At 44.3% G+C, this 18685-nt stretch overlaps 1 protein-coding gene across 1 annotated transcript in view; it reads left to right on the top strand.

Annotated features, from left to right (window-relative positions):
• RHPN2 (rhophilin Rho GTPase binding protein 2) overlaps window positions 1-18685 on the top strand; it is a 57857-nt gene that overhangs the window by 19391 nt on the left and 19781 nt on the right. The window contains exons 3-4 of the mRNA XM_024734140.1: window positions 7444-7572; window positions 10242-10317. Of these exons, the coding sequence (XP_024589908.1) occupies window positions 7444-7572; window positions 10242-10317 (205 nt within the window). The remainder of the gene's footprint in view (window positions 1-7443; window positions 7573-10241; window positions 10318-18685) is intronic.

The raw sequence follows: 18685 nt of genomic DNA, 5'->3' as shown, positions 1-18685 counted from the left end.
CCGACTCACACACCATTGCTTCTAGAGAGTGGTCTTTACTCTGCCCTTTTTTCTTTCATCAGCTGAAATTGAAAGCCTCCACCGTGTGGAAAGGACAATGTCAGGTTCCAAGAGAAACAGTAGGAAAAGGTCTTGTCCCTCCAGGAGTTATAATTGTCTTGCCTCACTCTAACATGTATTTGAGGCACCCTGACACACTCGTACAGCATGTAAGATTAAAACAGGAGCGAGTGAGGATATGGGGGCAGGAGGAAGAAGATTAAAAGAGATTTAGCTGGGAGTAAGGCTAGTACACGCTACAAGCTCTTATATCCTCTGTCAGATGTGGGCCATGTTTGTCTCCGAGTTTTCCGGCAGGCAGTAAGAAGGGAATGTGACCTGGAACACATTTCATACCCATTAGCTGGAAGCAGACCATTTGCTGAGAAGAAGTTGTTCCCAATACCGAGGGCTGGGAGGATTTCCTCCCTTGTACCCTCGTAGACTTTATCAGCTAGTGAATCAGTCATGTTCTCAATAACATCTCTGTAGCTCAGGTTTTACGAGGGGCAGATTGTGAACCACGGTGCGTAATGAAATCAATTCAGTGGGTTGCTGTGGCATAATAAAAAATAAATATTTGGTCTTTGTGCCTGGTTCCTGGCACAGTGCACCTAAAACCCTTGGAACCTCCTGAATGTCTTTTGTATGCTAATGCGATGACACCTGATGGGGGTCGGGGGCCTTCAGGAGGGGGAGCTATTTGCCAGAATAGACCAAGCCTGTTTAGAAGGTTGGAACTTTCAGCCTCACCCCTGGACTTCTGGGAAGGAGAGAGGGGCTGGAGATTGAATTCAGTCACCAGTAGCCAATGACTTCATCAACTATGCCCCGGTAATGAAGTAATGAAACCTCCATTAAACCCCTAAGTGATGGGGGACTTCCAGGTTGGAGAACACATCGAGGGGCAGGGAAGGAGGTCTTCCTGCAGAGGGGATGGTGGCTCCTCTCCCTCCTGGGCCTGTGGATCTCTTCCATCTGGCTGTTCCTGAGCTGTATCCTTTAAAAATAAACCCCAATAAATGGAAGTAAAATGTTTTCCTGAGTTTTGTGGGTCATTCTACTTTGCTTCATTTGAAAATATTTTCTCCTATTCTGAGGGTTGTCTTTTGGTCTTGGTTATGGTTTCCTTTGCTGTGCAAAAGCTTTGAAGTTTCATTAGGTCCCATTTGTTTATTTTTGTTTTTATTTCCATTTCTCTAGGAGGTGGGTCAAAAAGAATCTTGCTGTGATTTATGTCATAGAGCGTTCTGCCTATGTTTTCCTCTAAGAGTTTGATAATGTCTGGCCTTACATTTAGGTCTTTAATCCATTCTGAGTTTATTTTTGTGTACGGTGTTAGGGAGTGTTATAATTTCATACTTTTACATGTACCTGTCCAGTTTTTCTAGTGAATTATTGAAACTGAGAAGGGGGTTGTGGGAACCTCTGACTTGTAGCTGGTTGGTCAGAAGTTCAGGTGCCCTCCCCCTGCCCCCACCTGCTTGCAACTGACCCCGGAAGTGGGAGCAGCCTTGTGACACTGAGCCCTTAACCTGTGGGGTCTCTTCTAACTCTGGGAGTTGGTGTCAGAATTGAATTGAATTGTTGGGCACCCAGTTGGTGTCAGAGAATCAGAAATGGAGAGTTTCAAACATTATTGTTTTTAAAAAAGAAGTTATTAGAGTTCGAACGGAATATATTGGAGAGCATCACATGTATGGCAGAGTATGGTTTTGTGAGACTTGTTTTTGGGGGCGGGAGGTGTATGTGTGTGCTGTGCTGTGATATAAATGCATTTCTTACTGGTGATCGTGCCCTTCTCCAAAAAAAACTCCCAAACCAATGACATTCACCAACTGAGCTTCCGATATCTCCTTGCCTGGCTGGGGAGTCCAAACGTGCATGTGTGAAAACTTACTGGGCAGTGAGAGGGCAAGTGCCATCCTATCTGCAGCCAGGTCACAGCTGCTCTTTCTGAGGGGGCATAAGCTTGTTGGTTGGTCATGGAGAAAGAGCTGAAGCAAGGGAGGGGGAGAGAGGGAGAGAGAGAGAGAGAAGGGTATATATATGCACCACGGAGAGAAACTGATGGGCCCAAATATGTGCAAGGCAGGGGAAGCCCCAGGGGAGAGGGCCAACTGCAGGGGAAGTGGTTTAGCGCTTTGCTCTCTGGAGGGAAGGTGGACAGGTGGTGAGCAAAGCTGACCAATGACAGGTAGATGGATTTTCATCAGCTGAGGAGGAGAAGGTAGTCAGGTACTGTCTCTCTGGCTGGCTGGAGCTCTTGGCTGGTGACCCATTTCACGGATGAGGACAGTTCTGGTACCTGGCCTGAGCCATGGCTGAGGACTTGCCAAAATGGTTCAAGGAAATGTGCTCAGCAAGACCTGGCTTAGAACTGGGTTTTTATTGTGGTTTATTTTTAAAGGATACAGCTCAGGAACAGCCAGGTGGAAGAGATCCACAGGCCGAGGAGGGAGAGGAGCCACCATCCCCTCTGCAGGCGGGCCTCCTTCTCTGCCCCTCAGTGTGTTCTCCAACCTGGAAGTTCCCCATCACTTAGGGGTTTAATGAAGGTTTCATTACTTCATTACCAGGGCGTAATTGATAAAGTTATTGGCTACTGGTGATTGAACTCAATCTCCAGCTAGCACCTGTAAGGTCTTCGAGTAGGTGGCAGAACCCCTGCTTTGAGAATTTGGGTAAAGTTTGTTTCTCCATCTTGCTTAACACTATTCCGTTCTATGGATATAGCACATTTTGCTTATCCATTTGCCAGTTAGATATCTGGATTCTTTCTACTTTGGGGGCTATTAGGAATAATGCTACTATAAACATTCACACTCATGTCTTGGTTTGGACATATGTTTTCATTTCTTTCGTATAGATTCCTAGGAGTGCAATTACTTGGTTGTATGCTAAGTTTATGTTTTAACATTTTTTGAAACTACCCAGCTGTTTTCCCAAGTGGCTATGTCATTTACATTCAGCAGTGCATGAGGGTTCTAGTTTCTCTATACATCCTCACTAACACTTGTTATTGTTTGTCTGTTTTATCATAGCCAACCTAGTAATTGTGTATTGGAATCTTATTATGGTTTTAACACGGATTTCCCTGTTGACTAAAGACTTTGAGCATCTTTTCGTGTGCGCTTATTAGCCATTCATAGAACTTCTTTAGTAAAATGTTTATTCAAATCTTTTGCCCATTTTATGAATTCAGTAAAGTTGCAGGATACAAAATCAATATACAGAAATCAGTTGCATTTCTATACACTAATAATAAATTATCAGAAAGATAAATTAAGAAAACAATCCCAACACTCCTACAGCGTTGGTGGGTCTGTAAGTTGGTACAGCCACTATGGAAAACAGTATTGAGATTCCTCAAAAAATTAAGAATAGAATTGCCACACGACCTATGTACTCCACTTCCGGATATTTATCTGAAGAACACAAAAACACTAATTTGAAAAGATATATGTACCCCTATGTTCATTGCAGCATTATTTACAATAGCCAAGATATGGAAACAACCTAAGTGTCCATCAATGGGTGAATGGATGAAAGAAAATGTGATACACACACACACAAACACATACACCATGGAATATTACTTAGCCATAAAAAAGAATGAAATCTTGCCATTTGCAGCAACATGAATGGACCTTGAGGACATTATGCTAAGTGAAGTAAGTCAGACAAAGACAAATACTATGTGATCTCACTTATATGTGGAATCTAAAACAAAACAAACAAAAACTCCTAGGGACTTACCTGGTGGTCCAGTGGCTGAGACTCCATGCTCCCAATTCAGGGGGCCCAGGTTCGATCCCTGGTCAGGGAACTGGATCCCACATGCCACAACTAGGAGTTTGCATGCCGCAACTAAAGATCCTGCGTGCCGCAATTAAGAGATCCCGCGTGCCGTAACTGAGACCTGGCATAGCCAGATAAATAAATAAATAAATATTTTTAAAAATAATAAAAAACCAAACCAAACAAACCCCCAAGCTCATAGATACAGAGAACAGATGGGTGGTTGCCAGAGGTGGGGGCTGCAGGGGAGATGAAATGGGTGAATGTGGTCAAAAGTTACAAATTTCCAGTTATAAGATAAGTCATGGGAATGTGATGTACAGCATGGTGACTATGGTTAATAATACTGTATTGTATGTTTGAAAGTTGCTAAGAGAGTAGATCTTAAAAGTTCTCATCACAAGAAAAAAATTCTGTAACTAAGTATGGTAACAGATGGCAAATAGACTTATTGTGGTGATCATTTTGAAAATATACAAATATAGAATTATTATGTTGTGTACCTGAAACTAATATAATGTTGTATGTCAATTATAATCAACTAAAAAAAATATTTTGCCCATTAAAAAAAATTGAGTGGTCTTTTTGTTATTTAATTAACAGAACTCTTTATATATTCTGGATATAGATTCTTTATCAGATATATAATTTGCAAATATTTTCTCCCAGTCTGTCTTTTTTCATTGTTTTTTTTAGATGGTATCTTCTGAAGCACAGAAGTTTTTAAATTTGATGAGTCCAGTTAATCAATTTCTTTTTTTTCTTTATGTGCAGTTTATTTTTATTTATTTTCTATATTTTTTGGCTGCGTTGGGTCTTCATTGCTGTGCACAGGGTTTCTCTAGTTGCGGCGAGTGGGGGCTACTCTTTGTTGCGGTGCACTGGTTTCTCATTGTGGTGGCTTCTCTTGTTGCGGGGCATGGGCTCTAGGCACGCAGGCTTCAGTAGTTGCAGCAAGCGGGCTCAGTAGTAGCGGCACGCAGGCCCTAGAGTGCACAGGCTTCAGTAGTTGCAGCACGTGGGCTCAGTAGTTGTGGCATGTGGGCTCTAGGGCACGCAGGCTTCAGTAGTTGTGGCACATGGGCTCAGTAGTTGTGGCTTGCGGGCTCTAGAGCACAGGCTCAGTAGTTGTGACACACGGACTTAGCTGCTCCACAGCATGTGGGATCTTCCCGGAGCAGAGATTGAACCTGTGTCCCCTGCATTGGCAAGTGGATTCTTAACCACTGCGCCACCAGGGAAGTCCTCAGTTGCTTCTTTTATGGATTGTGCTTTTGGTGTGTAGCTAAGAATACTTTGTCAAACTCAAGGTCATGAAGATTTTCTTCTAGAAGTTTTGGAGTTTTTGCTCTTTTGCTGAGGTCTCTGATCATTTTGACTTAATATTTGGTTTGGTGTAAAATTTAGGTTGAGATTTATTTTTTGCCTATTGTGCAGAAAAGAGTTATCATAGCCGGCCTGAGACAGCTATCCTTAGAAAGCCCTGCTTGCAAGGTTGGTGTTTGGCTGGTATCTGGAAACTTAGATTTCAGGAGAGTTCCCACCATTCCCAGAACTGATAAGAGGAGCTCACTAAACTATTTGCACAATGTGGTTTATATTGAATACCCGCTTTCCTTCTAGGAGTCTTGAATTTTGGAACATGCTAGGCAGAGGTGTCTTCCTGACCAGCCCCCAGTAAAAACCTCAATGAGCTTCCTTGGAAGATAGCATTTTCACATGCGTTGTCACAACTGTTTGCTGAAGGAATTAAGCATGTCCTGTGTGACTCCTTTGGGAGAGAGGACGCTTAGCGCCTGTGCCTGGTTTCCTTCAGACTTCACCCCATGCACCTTTCCCTTAGCTGATTTTGCTTTGTGTCCTTTTCCTGTAATAAATGAGAGCAATGCGTACAACTATATCCTGAGTCCTGCAAGTCCTTCTAGTAAATCGCTGAACCTGGCGGTGGTCTTGGGGACACTGACATGCCTAGGGATGTCCAATTGCTTCAGCATCATTTGTCAGAAAGACTTTTTTCCCCCTTGAATTTTCTTGTCACCTTTGTCAAAAGCAATTCACCATAAATGTAAGGATGTATTTCTGGATTCTGTTCAGTTCCATTGCCGTTCCTTATGCCAATACCACATCTTGATTACTGAGACTTTATAGTAGGTTTTAAAATCAGATAGCATAAATCCTCTAACTTTGTTCTTTTTCAAACTTCTTTGGGCCTTCTAGGCCCTTTGCATTTCCATATAAATTTTAGGCTCAGTTTGTCGATTTCTACTAAAAAGCTTACTAGCGTTTTGATTGGAATTGCTTTGAATTGATAGATCAATTGGAGAGAATTGACCTCTTGATAATAGTGAGTCTTCCAATCCAAAAACATGGAACGTCTCTCCATTAAATATCACAGCAATGTTTTGAAGTTTTCAGTGTACAAGTCTTGTGCTTCTTTTCTTAATTTTATTCCTAAGTATTTTAATCTTTCTGATACTATTTTGAGTGAAATTTTCTTAATTTCATTTCAAGATTGCTCATTGCTAGTATATAGAAAAAAAAATTGATTTGTTTATTTTGAATTGTATCCTGTGACCTAACTAAATTTATTAGTTCCAGTATTCGTTTTGTGGATGCCTGGGGATTTTATACATGCAAGATTATGACAGCTGTGAATAAAGACAGTTTTACTTCTTCCTTTCAATCCAGGTGCCTGTCATTTCTTTCTTTATTTTATTGCTGCTGGCTTGAACCTCCAGTATGGTGTTGATTAGAAGTGGCATAAATGGACATCTTTGCCTTGTTCCTGATCATATGGGGGAAAGCATCAATCTTTCACCATTAAGTATGGCGTTAGCTGTGGGTTTTTGTAGATGCCCTTTATCACGTTTTGTAAGTTATCTTTTATTCCTAGCTTGTTATGGATTTTTATCATAAATCTGTGTTGGACTTTATCACATGCTTTTTTTCCTGCATCTGTTGAGATGACAATTTATTTTTTGTCCCTATTTCTGTTGATATAGTATGTTACATTAATTGATTTTCGGATATTAAGCCAACCTTGCATTCCTGGGATAAATCCCACTTGGCCGTGATGTATAATCCTTTGTATATGTTGCTAGATTCAGGTTGCTAATATTTTATGGAGGATCTTTGCATATGTATTCATGAAGGATATTGATTGGTTATTTTGTTTTCTTGTGGCGTCTTCCTCTGGTTTTGGATCAGGGTGATATTGGCCTCATGGGATGAACTGGGGAGTGTTACCTCCTCCTCTATTTCTCATCCATTTCCTTTTAGGGGGAAAATTTATGGTCTCTTATGGGTGACTAGGAGCAGCTCCTTTTTGTCTTCTCAAGGCTAATTCTTACAGAGTGGTCTTAGCATCCATGTCAGGCAGCTCAGTGTCATTGGCTATATCCTAGGTCCATTTATTGGCAGGTGTGGCCCAAAATGGGGCAGGTGCCCAGCATCCCTGAGACACCTTATCTGATCACATCTGGCTCCTCCGTCTGCAGGCAGACCCTCAGAACTTCCCTATGGGGACAAGGGTTGGGATATCTGCTCAGCCGGCAGCTGGGATGCTTGGCTGAGGACGCTTCTCTCCCCGCCCTCTTTTAACAGAGCAGCCACGAACCAAAAGGTACGGGAGCAGGTGCGCCTGGAACTGAGCTTCTTGAACTCAGACCTGCAAATGCTGAAGGAAGAGCTGGAGGGGCTCAACATCTCGGTGGGAGTCTATCAGAGCACAGAGTAAGTGGGGGCAACACTTCTTTTGGATACTTTCTGAGCCTTGGAACATGCCTACATCGGGGATGGTGCACAGATAGGCTTGAGGGTGTGGCAGACCCCACTTTGATCCAATTTGGGGTTGAGCAAGGTGTAGGAATTAAAGGGATGAACCCATGGAGTTTGTTGGAAATACCTGGCCAGTTGGACAAGAAGGCATTTATTTGTCTTGGGGACACACGGGACATAGTTTTACAGGAGAGCTATGTGGCTGGGTCCAGGTGGGGAGATGGCGTCTCTCAGGTGGCCTGGGTGGTGGCTCTGTCATAAAGATGCCCTGGAAGGGCGGCTGTGGTTAGCTCTGAGCACCAGCCTGCCAGATGGGTCCCAGGAAGCCCTGCCTTCTTCCATCAGCCTCAGCACCGTGCACACGGTCTGACCCTGGGTCATTCTGTTGATAAGAGTACAAAAACATAAAAACTGCCTTTTATATCAAAGATTATGAGACCTTTGCAAGTTCCCTGAGGAGACAGTATGACTGAGACACTTTGGAAATGTCCCCCATTAAATATTTGAGAAACAAATGTTCTAATTCAGAAGCATCCCTCAGAGAGGGTTTATAGGAGACCAAACATTGAGATGTGACCTTCAGAAAAGCTCAGAGAGTCTCCCACCCCAAGGTGAGCTATCTTGGAAAGAAAAGTCCATCTTTAAGAAGAAATAACTTTGAGGGGACTTCCTTGGTGGTCCAGTGGTTAAGGCTCTGTGCTTCCAACGCAGGGGGCGTGGGATCGACCCCTGGCAGGGAACTAAGATCCCACATGCCGCGTGGGGCTGCCGTAAAAAAAAAGAAAAAACTTTGAGGTCTAAAGAACAGTTTACATACTTTTCTGTGTGGGGAAGTGGTACTTCTCAAAAGATAAGGGAGTCCCAGGGGAAACCCAGTCAGAAAATAATTCCCTGGATTAACAGAATGAAAATGTCGGGGAACCTTGAGTCACCTTTGGAATGTACTTTTCCTGATTGTCCCCAATCCTCTGCACTGTCCCCGAGGTGTTTTTCTGAGTCACGTGTGAAACCTCTTCTCCTTTGGTGACTGTCCGTGAGCCAGCCCGTGTGGCCTGCCTCGCTTACCTGTGGGCTCCCAGTGCAGTCTGACACCTAATCAGAACAGTCAATGCACAGCTTCCCCCAGCCTATGCTCTGGTATTAAATTCCAGTGTTTTGCCCAAAGGTCAAAGTTCCTCCAGGAGGCAAGGCCGGGCCAAACTTTGGTGATAAATGTAGGATGTTTCATATTCCCCCCTCACCGTACAGAAGCACAGGGCTGTCCATCACGAGGGTGTTCCCCAGAGCCATGCAGTCAAGGCCCCTGTGTGACCACGGTGCGGCTCTAGAGTGTCCGGTCGGCCCCCTGTGCGTTGGGAAGAGAGGAGAGAGACGTGCAGATGCATAATGACACCTTGCATTTCCATCAGCCCCCTTCCTGTTTTCAAAGCAGATTGTTTTTTTCTCAGCACGGTTGATTTTTAAACATTTCTATGAGGTAGGCAGGGAAGAAACAATCTCATTGTGCAGATGAGAAAACACAGGGAAGCCGGAAGTTACGGAAAAAGTTATATTAGCGCAAGGTGGAGGGCGGGGCGCCCTGGCCCGGAGGCTTCGGGACGCTGGCTGCTCCTGGACAGTCACAGGGAGAGCCAGCCCCGTCGGGGTCAGGCCAGGAGCACGCTGGGGCCCAGAGGAGGGCAGCACAGCCTGTCTTCATCTCCTTCTAGCAGGATCCAGCTTTCCCTCAGGAAAGGGCTTTGGGGAAGCTATACACCCCGCTGGGGCTCGCCTGCTTTCAGCTTAGCCCTGTTGTTTTCTGTCCCCCACAGAGGCAGCTTCAGCTTACAGCCTATTGTCCACTCACCCTGCCTGCATTCCTGGCCTCCTCCCCAGGCTGGGCTGAGCAACCCCAGGAGGTCTCCTGTTACAGGTCTGGGAGCGAAATCCCTGTTTGCAAAAAGTAGCTGAGCCCCATTCACTTCCTGTTAGCTCTGCCCCTAAGGCCACTCCCAGGGCGACCTGTTGGGTAACCAACTGGTGAGTGCGGGGAGAGGAGGTGGAGGGGAAACAGCCGGTCTGGGTCTCACCCAGGGCTGGGAGCCAGGTGCGCTTACGTGTCAGATGGGGCCCCTGCCCTCAAGGCCTTCCCTGTGCTGGGGATGGGATGCCTAGAGGGATACACCGGATAGGAGGAGGCCCTTAAGAGCCCAGAGTTGGAGGGCTGCAGGGGAGATGGGACCCGCTGCAGTGAGGAGAGGCGAGGGGGATGGGGGTTGGGTGGAGCTGGTGGAGATGCTCCAGATGATGGAGCAGTGGGCACACCAGGCACAGCCCCGGGTGCACAATAGGTTCTCAGCACAGTTACTCAAAGAAGTGTAGCGATTGGAGGGCTAAATCAGGGTGGAGCTGGTAGGGGCCTCATGTGTTAGGCTGGGTCGTTTAAAAGTTGCTGGGGACTGGGACCAGTTTTGGAACAGAGATGGGGACGTGACCCAGGTGGTCTTTATGGAAAATGAACTGGTGTGTGCTAGCTTGGCGGCGAGAGAGCGGGTGGGGACCTGAGCTGGGCTGCTGGGGGAAGGCCGGGGGGTGCAAAGTGGCTGGGATACGGATGTTCATGTACCTTGCTGTGTTCCTTCTAGGGAGGCATTTACGATTCCCCTGATTCCGCTTGGCCTGAAGGAAACCAAGGACGTTGACTTTTCAGTCGTTCTCAAGGTAAATCTCAAAGCGAGGGGCACTGGACTCACTGTTTAAAGGGAAGTGTAGAAGTTGTGTATCCCTTGAGAGTGGCCTTAGGCTCAGTGTGCCCGAGTGTCAGTTGATTTCTGCAGGGTGGCCTTGAGCCCCCTCAGAGCCTGTCCCGTCCTTTCAGATGCTCCCTTTCATCTGGTCACTGAGGCTTCTGGGGAAGGGGTTGGAAACCCAGGCCAGTCCACCCCAGGTCAAAGAGGGTATATAACCAATTTAGGCCACGTTTTTGGAAGAATAGCCAAAGTTTTTGTCCCTCACCATTTTATTGTGAAAATAGAAAAACTGAAAGAAGTTGACAGTGAATCCCTGTATACTCGCTACCTAGGTTCTCCCGTGAACATTTTGCTGTAGTCACTTTATCACGTATTCGTCCATTTATGTATGCATCCCTGAATCTATACATCAATCCATTTTATTTTTTGATACATTTCAAAGGAAATCAGGGAATTTCCTGGCGGTCCAGTGGTTAGGGCTTGGCACTTTCACTGTCGGGGCCTGGTTTCAATCCCTGGTCGGGGAACTAAGATCCCATGAGCCACGCAGCTTGGCCAAAAAACAAAAACAAAAAAAAAACCCCACCAAAACAAAGTAAATACTTGAATAGCTAGAGTTTATGGATCCCGCTGCTCCCTAATTCCTGGATGTCTACCTTCTCTTTTCTTTCTCTCTCCCCCTCTTTCTCCCTCCCTCCCTTCTTTCCTTCCATCTTTTTTTTTTTTTTTTCCCAATAACAACCTTCTTGAGATATAATTCACACACCGTACAATTCACATCTTTAAAGTGAACGGTATCTGGCCTCCCCTTAGCCAGTGTGTCCCTGGCAAGCAGCGTTACTTGTAGGCCCATCTGTGTCTGTCACTGTGCAGGGTGCTGTTGAGGTCACAGGCCCTGCCTTTGGATCCCGTGGTTCAGTAGGGGATCCAGGTGGGAAGTGGAAGATGTGTTTTGATGGAGTTGCCCAGAGATGCCTTGGGGCCAGGAGAGGCCTCCCGGTGCCTGGAATGCTTTCCTCTTCCTCCTTGCCCCACATCCATCATTCTGAGTTTTACTGACTCACCTCAAACTTCCATTTAGGAGGAGAAAGTGGCGATGAGGTGGAAGGTAGTGCCTGTCTGTGAGCTTTCCAGCACAGGCATGGTGTATAGGAATGAATCCCAGCGTCGTGAGAAATGCTTCAGAGAATTTTGTTTCTTTTCACAGTAATCCTGCTAGTTGATTCATCTTGGACTGCTTTTAATTTAGAAAAGAAAAAAATGATGATATGGCATTTTGGGCCCTACGCAATTTGTCCTTTTAAAAAGCAGTTGGTTAATGCTTCAGAAGCCTTTGCACTTGACCTCCAAGCTCAATCAGAGACTGCGTGAGTCCCTTGACATATAAGCCCTTTCACTCACGGCCTTGTGGACTGCTGCTTGTTTAAATCCAGGTCCCGGGCCCTGTGAGTTTGGGGTTTATTTTGGAGTTTAAGAAGGGACATTGCTAGTCTTCCTGGATGCAGGATTGTCAAGGATTTTATTTTCTGGGTAGGAAACAATCCAGAGCTATATGGCAGCTTTTCACAGGTCCCCTAAACTTTTAGATGTGACACTTGCCACAGGTCTGTGAGACTCCAGACAATGCTTATGTCTGTGGAAATGTTTTAGTTGCTTTTGTAGAATAGTTTCTTTTAAGATTTAGTTTGTTGCTTGGTGCCAGAGCTGCAAGAGTGCAGGCATTTGGGGGTGTGGAGAAGGTGAAGGAGATTAAGAGGTACAAGCTTGCAGTTATATAATAAGTAAGCCAGGGAGTTATAATATACAGCCTAAGGAATATGGTCACTCACACTTTGGTGATAGATGGTTACTAGACTTGCTGTAGTGATCATTTCATAATGTATGCAAATGTCAAATCATATGTAATACATCTGAAGCTAGCATAGAATTGTAGTCAACTATGTTTCAGTGAAACAAACAAAAAAAAGGCATACTTAGAACCACAAAATGTCTGAGTTTGGAAGGAATTGTAAAGGTTACCAAAAAATAAAGATAAAAATAAAGAACACAGGCATTTAAAAGGGAGACTCTTGGAGAAACTTGGGAATTTCATGGGCATCTGTAAGGATCCAAACATGTCATGTGCTGAATTCACATTAAAGCCAGTGGGGGAAAAAAAATCACATGTTGTGGGTATGGCCAAGTGCTGTTCAGCTGAGACTTCCAGCCATGTCATTTTAGCCTAAAAAGGACTCTACAAATGTCAGTCATACAAAAATGAGAATGTTTGGGGGATGTTCTGTTTTTCCTTCCACATTTGTCCTTGAGAGTAACACAGACAGGTGCCACAGAAGTAGTTTGGCCGACTGAATTAGGGCAATTCAAATTGTCTTTCAAATCTGTGTATCCATGTGATGTTTAATGGTCATTGAAGCTTCATGGTCTGATTTTTTTTCTGTTTTAAATAAATGGACTTTAAAATGGCTTCACAAAAAAACACGATCAAAATCAATTCCCTTTCAGAGAATTCACGTTTTTTTTGCTTTTAAATATGTCTTTATTAATTTATTTTTCCAACTGAGAACAGTATTGCAAAACATTCCGAAAATATCGAGACATGTAAAGATCCCTCACAGCCACACACCTCCTTCCCCCGCCCCCCGTCTCCCCACTGAGCTATGTAACTTGCTCAGTACTTAATCTTTGAGCACCCGATGTTGTCCTCTGATCAGGGGCCTGCCTTAGGAGGCTGTGAGACTCCTGTGATCTGTTCAGGCTTAGCGTGGTGTCTTCTGGTAGTAGGTGCTAAATAAGGTAGCTATTAATTTCATTCTTTTTAAAAAATATTTATTTATTTATTTGTGCTGGGTCTTAGTTGTGGCTCACAGGCTCCTTAGTTGTGGCTCACTGGCTCCTTAGTTGCAGCTCGCTGGCTCCTTAGTTGTGGCATGCATACTCTTAGTTGCAGCATGCATGTGGGATCTAATTCCCTGACCAGGGATTGAACCCGGGCCCTCTGCATTGGGAGTGCAGAGTCTTATCCACTGTGCCACCAGGGAAGTCCCAATTTCATTCTTAAGGCAGCTTTCAAATACCGTTGTCAGCAGCTCTCCCATCCAAGTACTAACCAGGCCCAACCCTGCTTAGCTTCCGAGATCAGACGGGATCAGGCGCGTTCAGGGTGGTATGGCCGTAGACCGTTGTCAGCAGCTCTCTGAGCACGTTTGCACACTTTGCTGAATATTCCTTTTGGATAAATTTCTGGATGAGGATTTGGTAGGTCAAAGATACATGTTAGGGATTTCCCTGGTGGTCCAGTGGTTAAGACTCTGTGTTTCCACTGCAGGTGGCACTGGTTCGATCCCTTATCAGGGAACTAAGATCCCACATGCAGCACAGCCAAAAAAAAAAAAAAAGAAAAGAAAAGATACATGTTACCTAATTACCCACCAGAAGTGGTCCTGCCTTACATTCCCACAGTGTATGACTGCTTACATTGGGTATCGCTTATCATTTTGATTTTGTGAGGTCAGGCAAAAGTGATATCATGACAGTTTGCATTCTTTGATCAGTACTAGAGTTCCCGCTTTTGTTTATTTGTCCTTTACATGTGTCCTTTTGGAAATACCTATTTCTGTCCTTTGTCTGCTTTACCATAGAGTTGCTTTTAAGAGTTCTTTTACATATGAAGGAGAGTAATGCTTGGTTATGTACGTTACAAATATTTCTCCCAGTAGGTTCTCTCCTTTAACTTGTTTTACAAGCAATACCAGTTTAAAAAGTACATCTTTTTTTTTTCCAAACAGATTTTATGTTGTTAAGCTTAACAGTTCTTCCCTTAACAATTCTTCCTTGACAACATGTTCAGAAAGGCATTCTCCACATCAAGAAGACATTAACTATTTTGCTATAGTTTCTTCCAGTGCTTTAAATTTTTTTAACATTAAATCTTTAATCAATCAGGAATTTGTGTGTAAAAAAAATGAGGTGTAGTACTCTTTTTATTTTCACCAAAAAATGGGTAGCCAGTTTCTCCTGAACTATGTATAAAGAATCCATCTGTGAGGCTTCCCTGGTGGTGCAGTGGTTAAGAATCCGCCTGCCAGTGCAGGGGACACGGGTTCGATCCCTGGTCCGGGAAGATCCCACATGCCACAGAGCAACTAAGCCCGTGCGCCACAACTACTGAGCCTGTGCTCTAGAGCCAGCGAGCCACAACTGCTGAGCCCGCGTGCCACAACTACTGAAGCCTGTGCGCCTAGAGCCCGTGCTCCACAACAAGAGAAGCCACCGCAAGCCCACACACCACAACAAAGAGTAGCCCCCGCTCGCCGCAACTAGAGGAAGCCCGCACGCAGCAAGGAAGACCCAACGCAGCCAAAAATAAATAAATACAAAAAAAAAAAAAAATCCATCTGTGGTGCTGGATACTGTCCATTGCACTGCGTGCCCCTCCCTCCCCCTCAGCCCTCCTCTACCCTGCTCTGTGGCTTTCTATTGGGTGTGTCAGAGGGGGAGTAGCATCAGCAGATGAGAGGATGGGAAGAAAGGGAAGTCGGGGCTTTTAACTCCTCAGCTCCCTCAGCTGGGTACCTTTTACAATCCCCCCCAGCAGGGAAGGTTCTCGTGGCTGTTGGATGCTCACTTTAGGCAGCCACCTCTCCAGGTTCCCATAGCTCCTTCTCCCCCTTGACCCTTCAACTCTGGTTCTAATGGCTCTGGAGGTCCTGCACAATCCTATGGTTTCCCATAACCCTGCCCACATCACTATAAGAGTTCTTCCCTTCGGACTTCGCTGGTGGCGCAGTGGTTGAGAGTCCGCCTGCCGACGCAGGGGACGCAGGATCGTGCCCCGGTCCGGGAAGATCCCACATGTCTCAGAGCGGCTGGGCCCGTGAGCCATGGCCGCTGAGCCTGCGTGTCCGGAGCCTGTGCTCCGCAACAGGAGAGGCCACAACAGTGAGAGGCCCGCGTACCAAAAAAAAAAAAAAAAGTTCTTCCCTTAAATTCACCTGTGTGCCCCTCCTTCCTGCCTGGAGCTGGTGGATGCTCCAGGCTTTCCTCTTCTTTGGAATGCTGGCTTATGTTATATACCTGCTTCAGTTTGTTTCTGCTCCATACCTGGTTTCATTGTTTAATCCCCGTGTGCTTTAACACCAATTGGAGCAATCCTTCTTTATTACTATGCTTTCCAAAATGTTCTTGGCTTTTCTTCCGTGTTTTTAACTTCCATGTTTTGTTAGGTTTCTCCAAAATAGCACTTTTGGGTTTTGACTGAAATTTCATGAGATTCATCGCTTAATTTGGACAAAATCGCACCTTTACAATATTGTACATTTTCATCCATGAACGTAATATTTCCAATTGTTGATAATCAACAAACAGCAAGTTTTATGGGGGCAGGGATCATGTCTATCTTGTTTAAAAAAAAGTGATTTAATGAATAAATGAAACAATGAAATAACTTACGTCTTACAGTAATGTTTAATAGTTATCTGCTTAATTAATTTTATCCCTAGGGATACTGTACTTTTGTTATAATTGTGAAAGTTTTTGATCCCCTGTTCTGTTTTTCTGACTGGTTATTGTTTGTGTAAGAAAGGAAGACTATTAACTTTTTTTTTTTTTTCTGACTGAAGTATAGTTTATTGACAATGTTGTGTTAGTTTCTGGTGTACAGCAAAGTGATTCAGTTATACATATATATATTCTTTTCCAATATGATTTTTTACAGGATATTGAATATAGTTCCCTGTGCTATACAATAGGACCTCATTGTTCATCCATTCTATATATAATAGTTTGCATCTGCTAGTCTCAGACTTCCAGTCCATCCCTCTCCTTCGCCTCTCCGCGGCATGTGGGATCTTCCCGGACCGGGGCACGAACCCATGTCCCCTGCATCGGCAGGCGGACTCTCAACCACTGCGCCACCAGGGAAGCCCTCCATATATATATTCTTTTCCAATATGATTTTTTACAGGATATTGAATATAGTTCCCTGTGCTATACAATAGGACCTCATTGTTCATCCATTCTATATATAATAGTTTGCATCTGCTAGTCTCAGACTTCCAGTCCATCCCTCTCCTTCGCCTCTCCTCCTTAGCAACCACAAGTCTGTTCTTTATAGGACTATTAACTTTAGTATTAACTTTTTGGCCATCTTGCTGAATTCTTATTAGTTTTGCGGTTTTTTAGTTGACACTCTTGGAGTTTGTAAAAACACCATTATTTTGCACAAAAATTATTTTGTTTCTTCCTTTCTAATATCTATATCTTACTTTTCTTAAATTGTTGGCTAGAGAACTTTCGGAATTACGCTAAGTAATGGCAGTGGTGGCAGACATCCTTGTCTTGCCCCCGATATTTACAGTGGGTTTCAGCTTGATATTTTTTATTCTACTAAATATGTGTAAATCAATCCTAGATTACTAAATTTCAAAGTCAAGAATACATTTAGAATGTATCAAAATCCTCTTTGACCTCTGTGAGTTTGACGTAAAGTTTCTCTTTTAACTTCTCATTTTAAGTGTAATTTCTCTCCTAATTTTAAGAACATTTTTGCCAGTGTCCACAGTAGTAGTTGACAGAGCAGCGTGCTGCTCTGGAAAGGATACAGTTCTCATCCTGGAGCATCTCCTGAGTCGTGGCTCTAACGCTGCTCTCAGGGATGTCATCAGAGAAGCCCTAGAGGAGCTTTGTCCCCCAGATCATACTCACCATACTTAATGTCACTAATAACACAATTAATTACATTTGAAAACCATTTCAGGGACTTCCCCCATGGTCCACTGGTTAAGACTCTGCGCTTCCACTGCAGGGGTTGCAGGTTCGATCCCTGGTTGGGGAACTAAGGTAAGATCCTGCATGCCTCATGGTGCAGCCAAAAAAAAAAAGAAAAAAAAAGAAAAGCAATGTTGTATATTCATTCAGTACAGTCCCATTTTTGTAAGTGGAGAGTATATGGGTGTATGTGTAGGTATTCATTGAACATATAAAAAGCAGAAGGGTCTTTAATGTAGAAAGCGTGTAAAAAGAATACTCACAGACACTTGGGAAAGTGTAATGAACAATCTCTCTCCTCAACTTTTTGCAGCCAGGGAGAGCCAGCACTTACGGAGGATGTTATGCAAGAATCCATTCTCCATACCCATTATACTCATCTTATTTTTTCCTGTAATACTTGCCTCCTCCTAATATATGATATAATTTACCTATTTGTTGTGCCTGTTACTTAATGTCTGTGCTCCTTTGTGAGATTATAAGCTCCATGGGGCAAGATCTTTGTTTTGTTCACTGAAGTAGCCCCAGCACTGTGAACAGTGCCTGGCACATAGCAGGTGTTCGTCAATGTATCTTGTGACCGAATGAACTCACCAAGTGGTCATGAAACACTGGACCCCGTTGGAGGTCTCACAGGGGTGCTTTGTTTGTGGAAGTGCACGGAGCTGCTCTCACAAAGGTTCCCATCACAGGCCCTGAGGGTAGCATCCTCGTAACTGTCCCCAGATGTGAGTTCCCTCTGCCAGGAAGACCCTGTGCCCAAAGGACAAAGGTCTGAGCCCCTGAATATCTGTGATGTTTGCTAGAATTATTGAACTCTGCAAGTCACTTAACTGTGCTGCCAAGACACTTTTTTTTTAAGATTTTGGTTTTGATGTGGACCATTTTTAAGGTCTTTATTGAATTTGTTACAATATTGCTTTTTTTTTATGTTTCGGTTTTTTGGCCGCTAGGCATGTGGGATCTTAGCTCCCTGACCAGGGATGGAACCCGCAACGCCTGCATTGGCAGGCGAAGTCTTAACCACTGGACCACCAGGGAAGTCCCCATTTTTAAATAAAAAATAACTTCAACTTCCCTTTTTACTGAAGCAACAAAAACAAAAATTTTAAATATACATAAATAAAATTAAGAAAATAAATCCCACCACTTAGAAAATCACTGCAGTGTACACTCTCCCATAAGTTTTTATGAATTCTACATGTTTGTTTTTTTTTAAAAGAAACATTTATTTATTTATTTTTGGCTGCGTTGGGTCTTCGTTGCTGCGCGCAGGCTTTCTAGTTGTGGCGAGCAGGGGCTACTCTTCGTTGCGGTGCGTGGGCTTCTCATTGCAGTGGCTTCTTGTTGCGGAGCACGGGCTCTAGGCACGCAGGCTTCAGTAGTTGTGGCTCCCGGGCTCTAGAGCGCAGGCTCAGTAGTTGTGGCGCACGGGTTTAGTTGCTCTGCGGCATGTGGGATCCTCCCGGACCAGGGCTCGAACCCGTGTCCCCTGCATTGGCAGGCGGATTCTTAACTACTGCGCCACCAGGGAAGTCCGTCTACATGTATTTTTAAAGGGGGGGACCTCAGAC

Source organism: Neophocaena asiaeorientalis, unplaced genomic scaffold (genome assembly GCF_003031525.2).
Source record: "Neophocaena asiaeorientalis asiaeorientalis breed wild unplaced genomic scaffold, Neophocaena_asiaeorientalis_V1.1 scaffold280, whole genome shotgun sequence".
In the NCBI taxonomy this organism is placed as follows: domain Eukaryota; kingdom Metazoa; phylum Chordata; class Mammalia; order Artiodactyla; family Phocoenidae; genus Neophocaena; species Neophocaena asiaeorientalis.
This window is presented reverse-complemented; position numbering and strand designations above follow the sequence as displayed.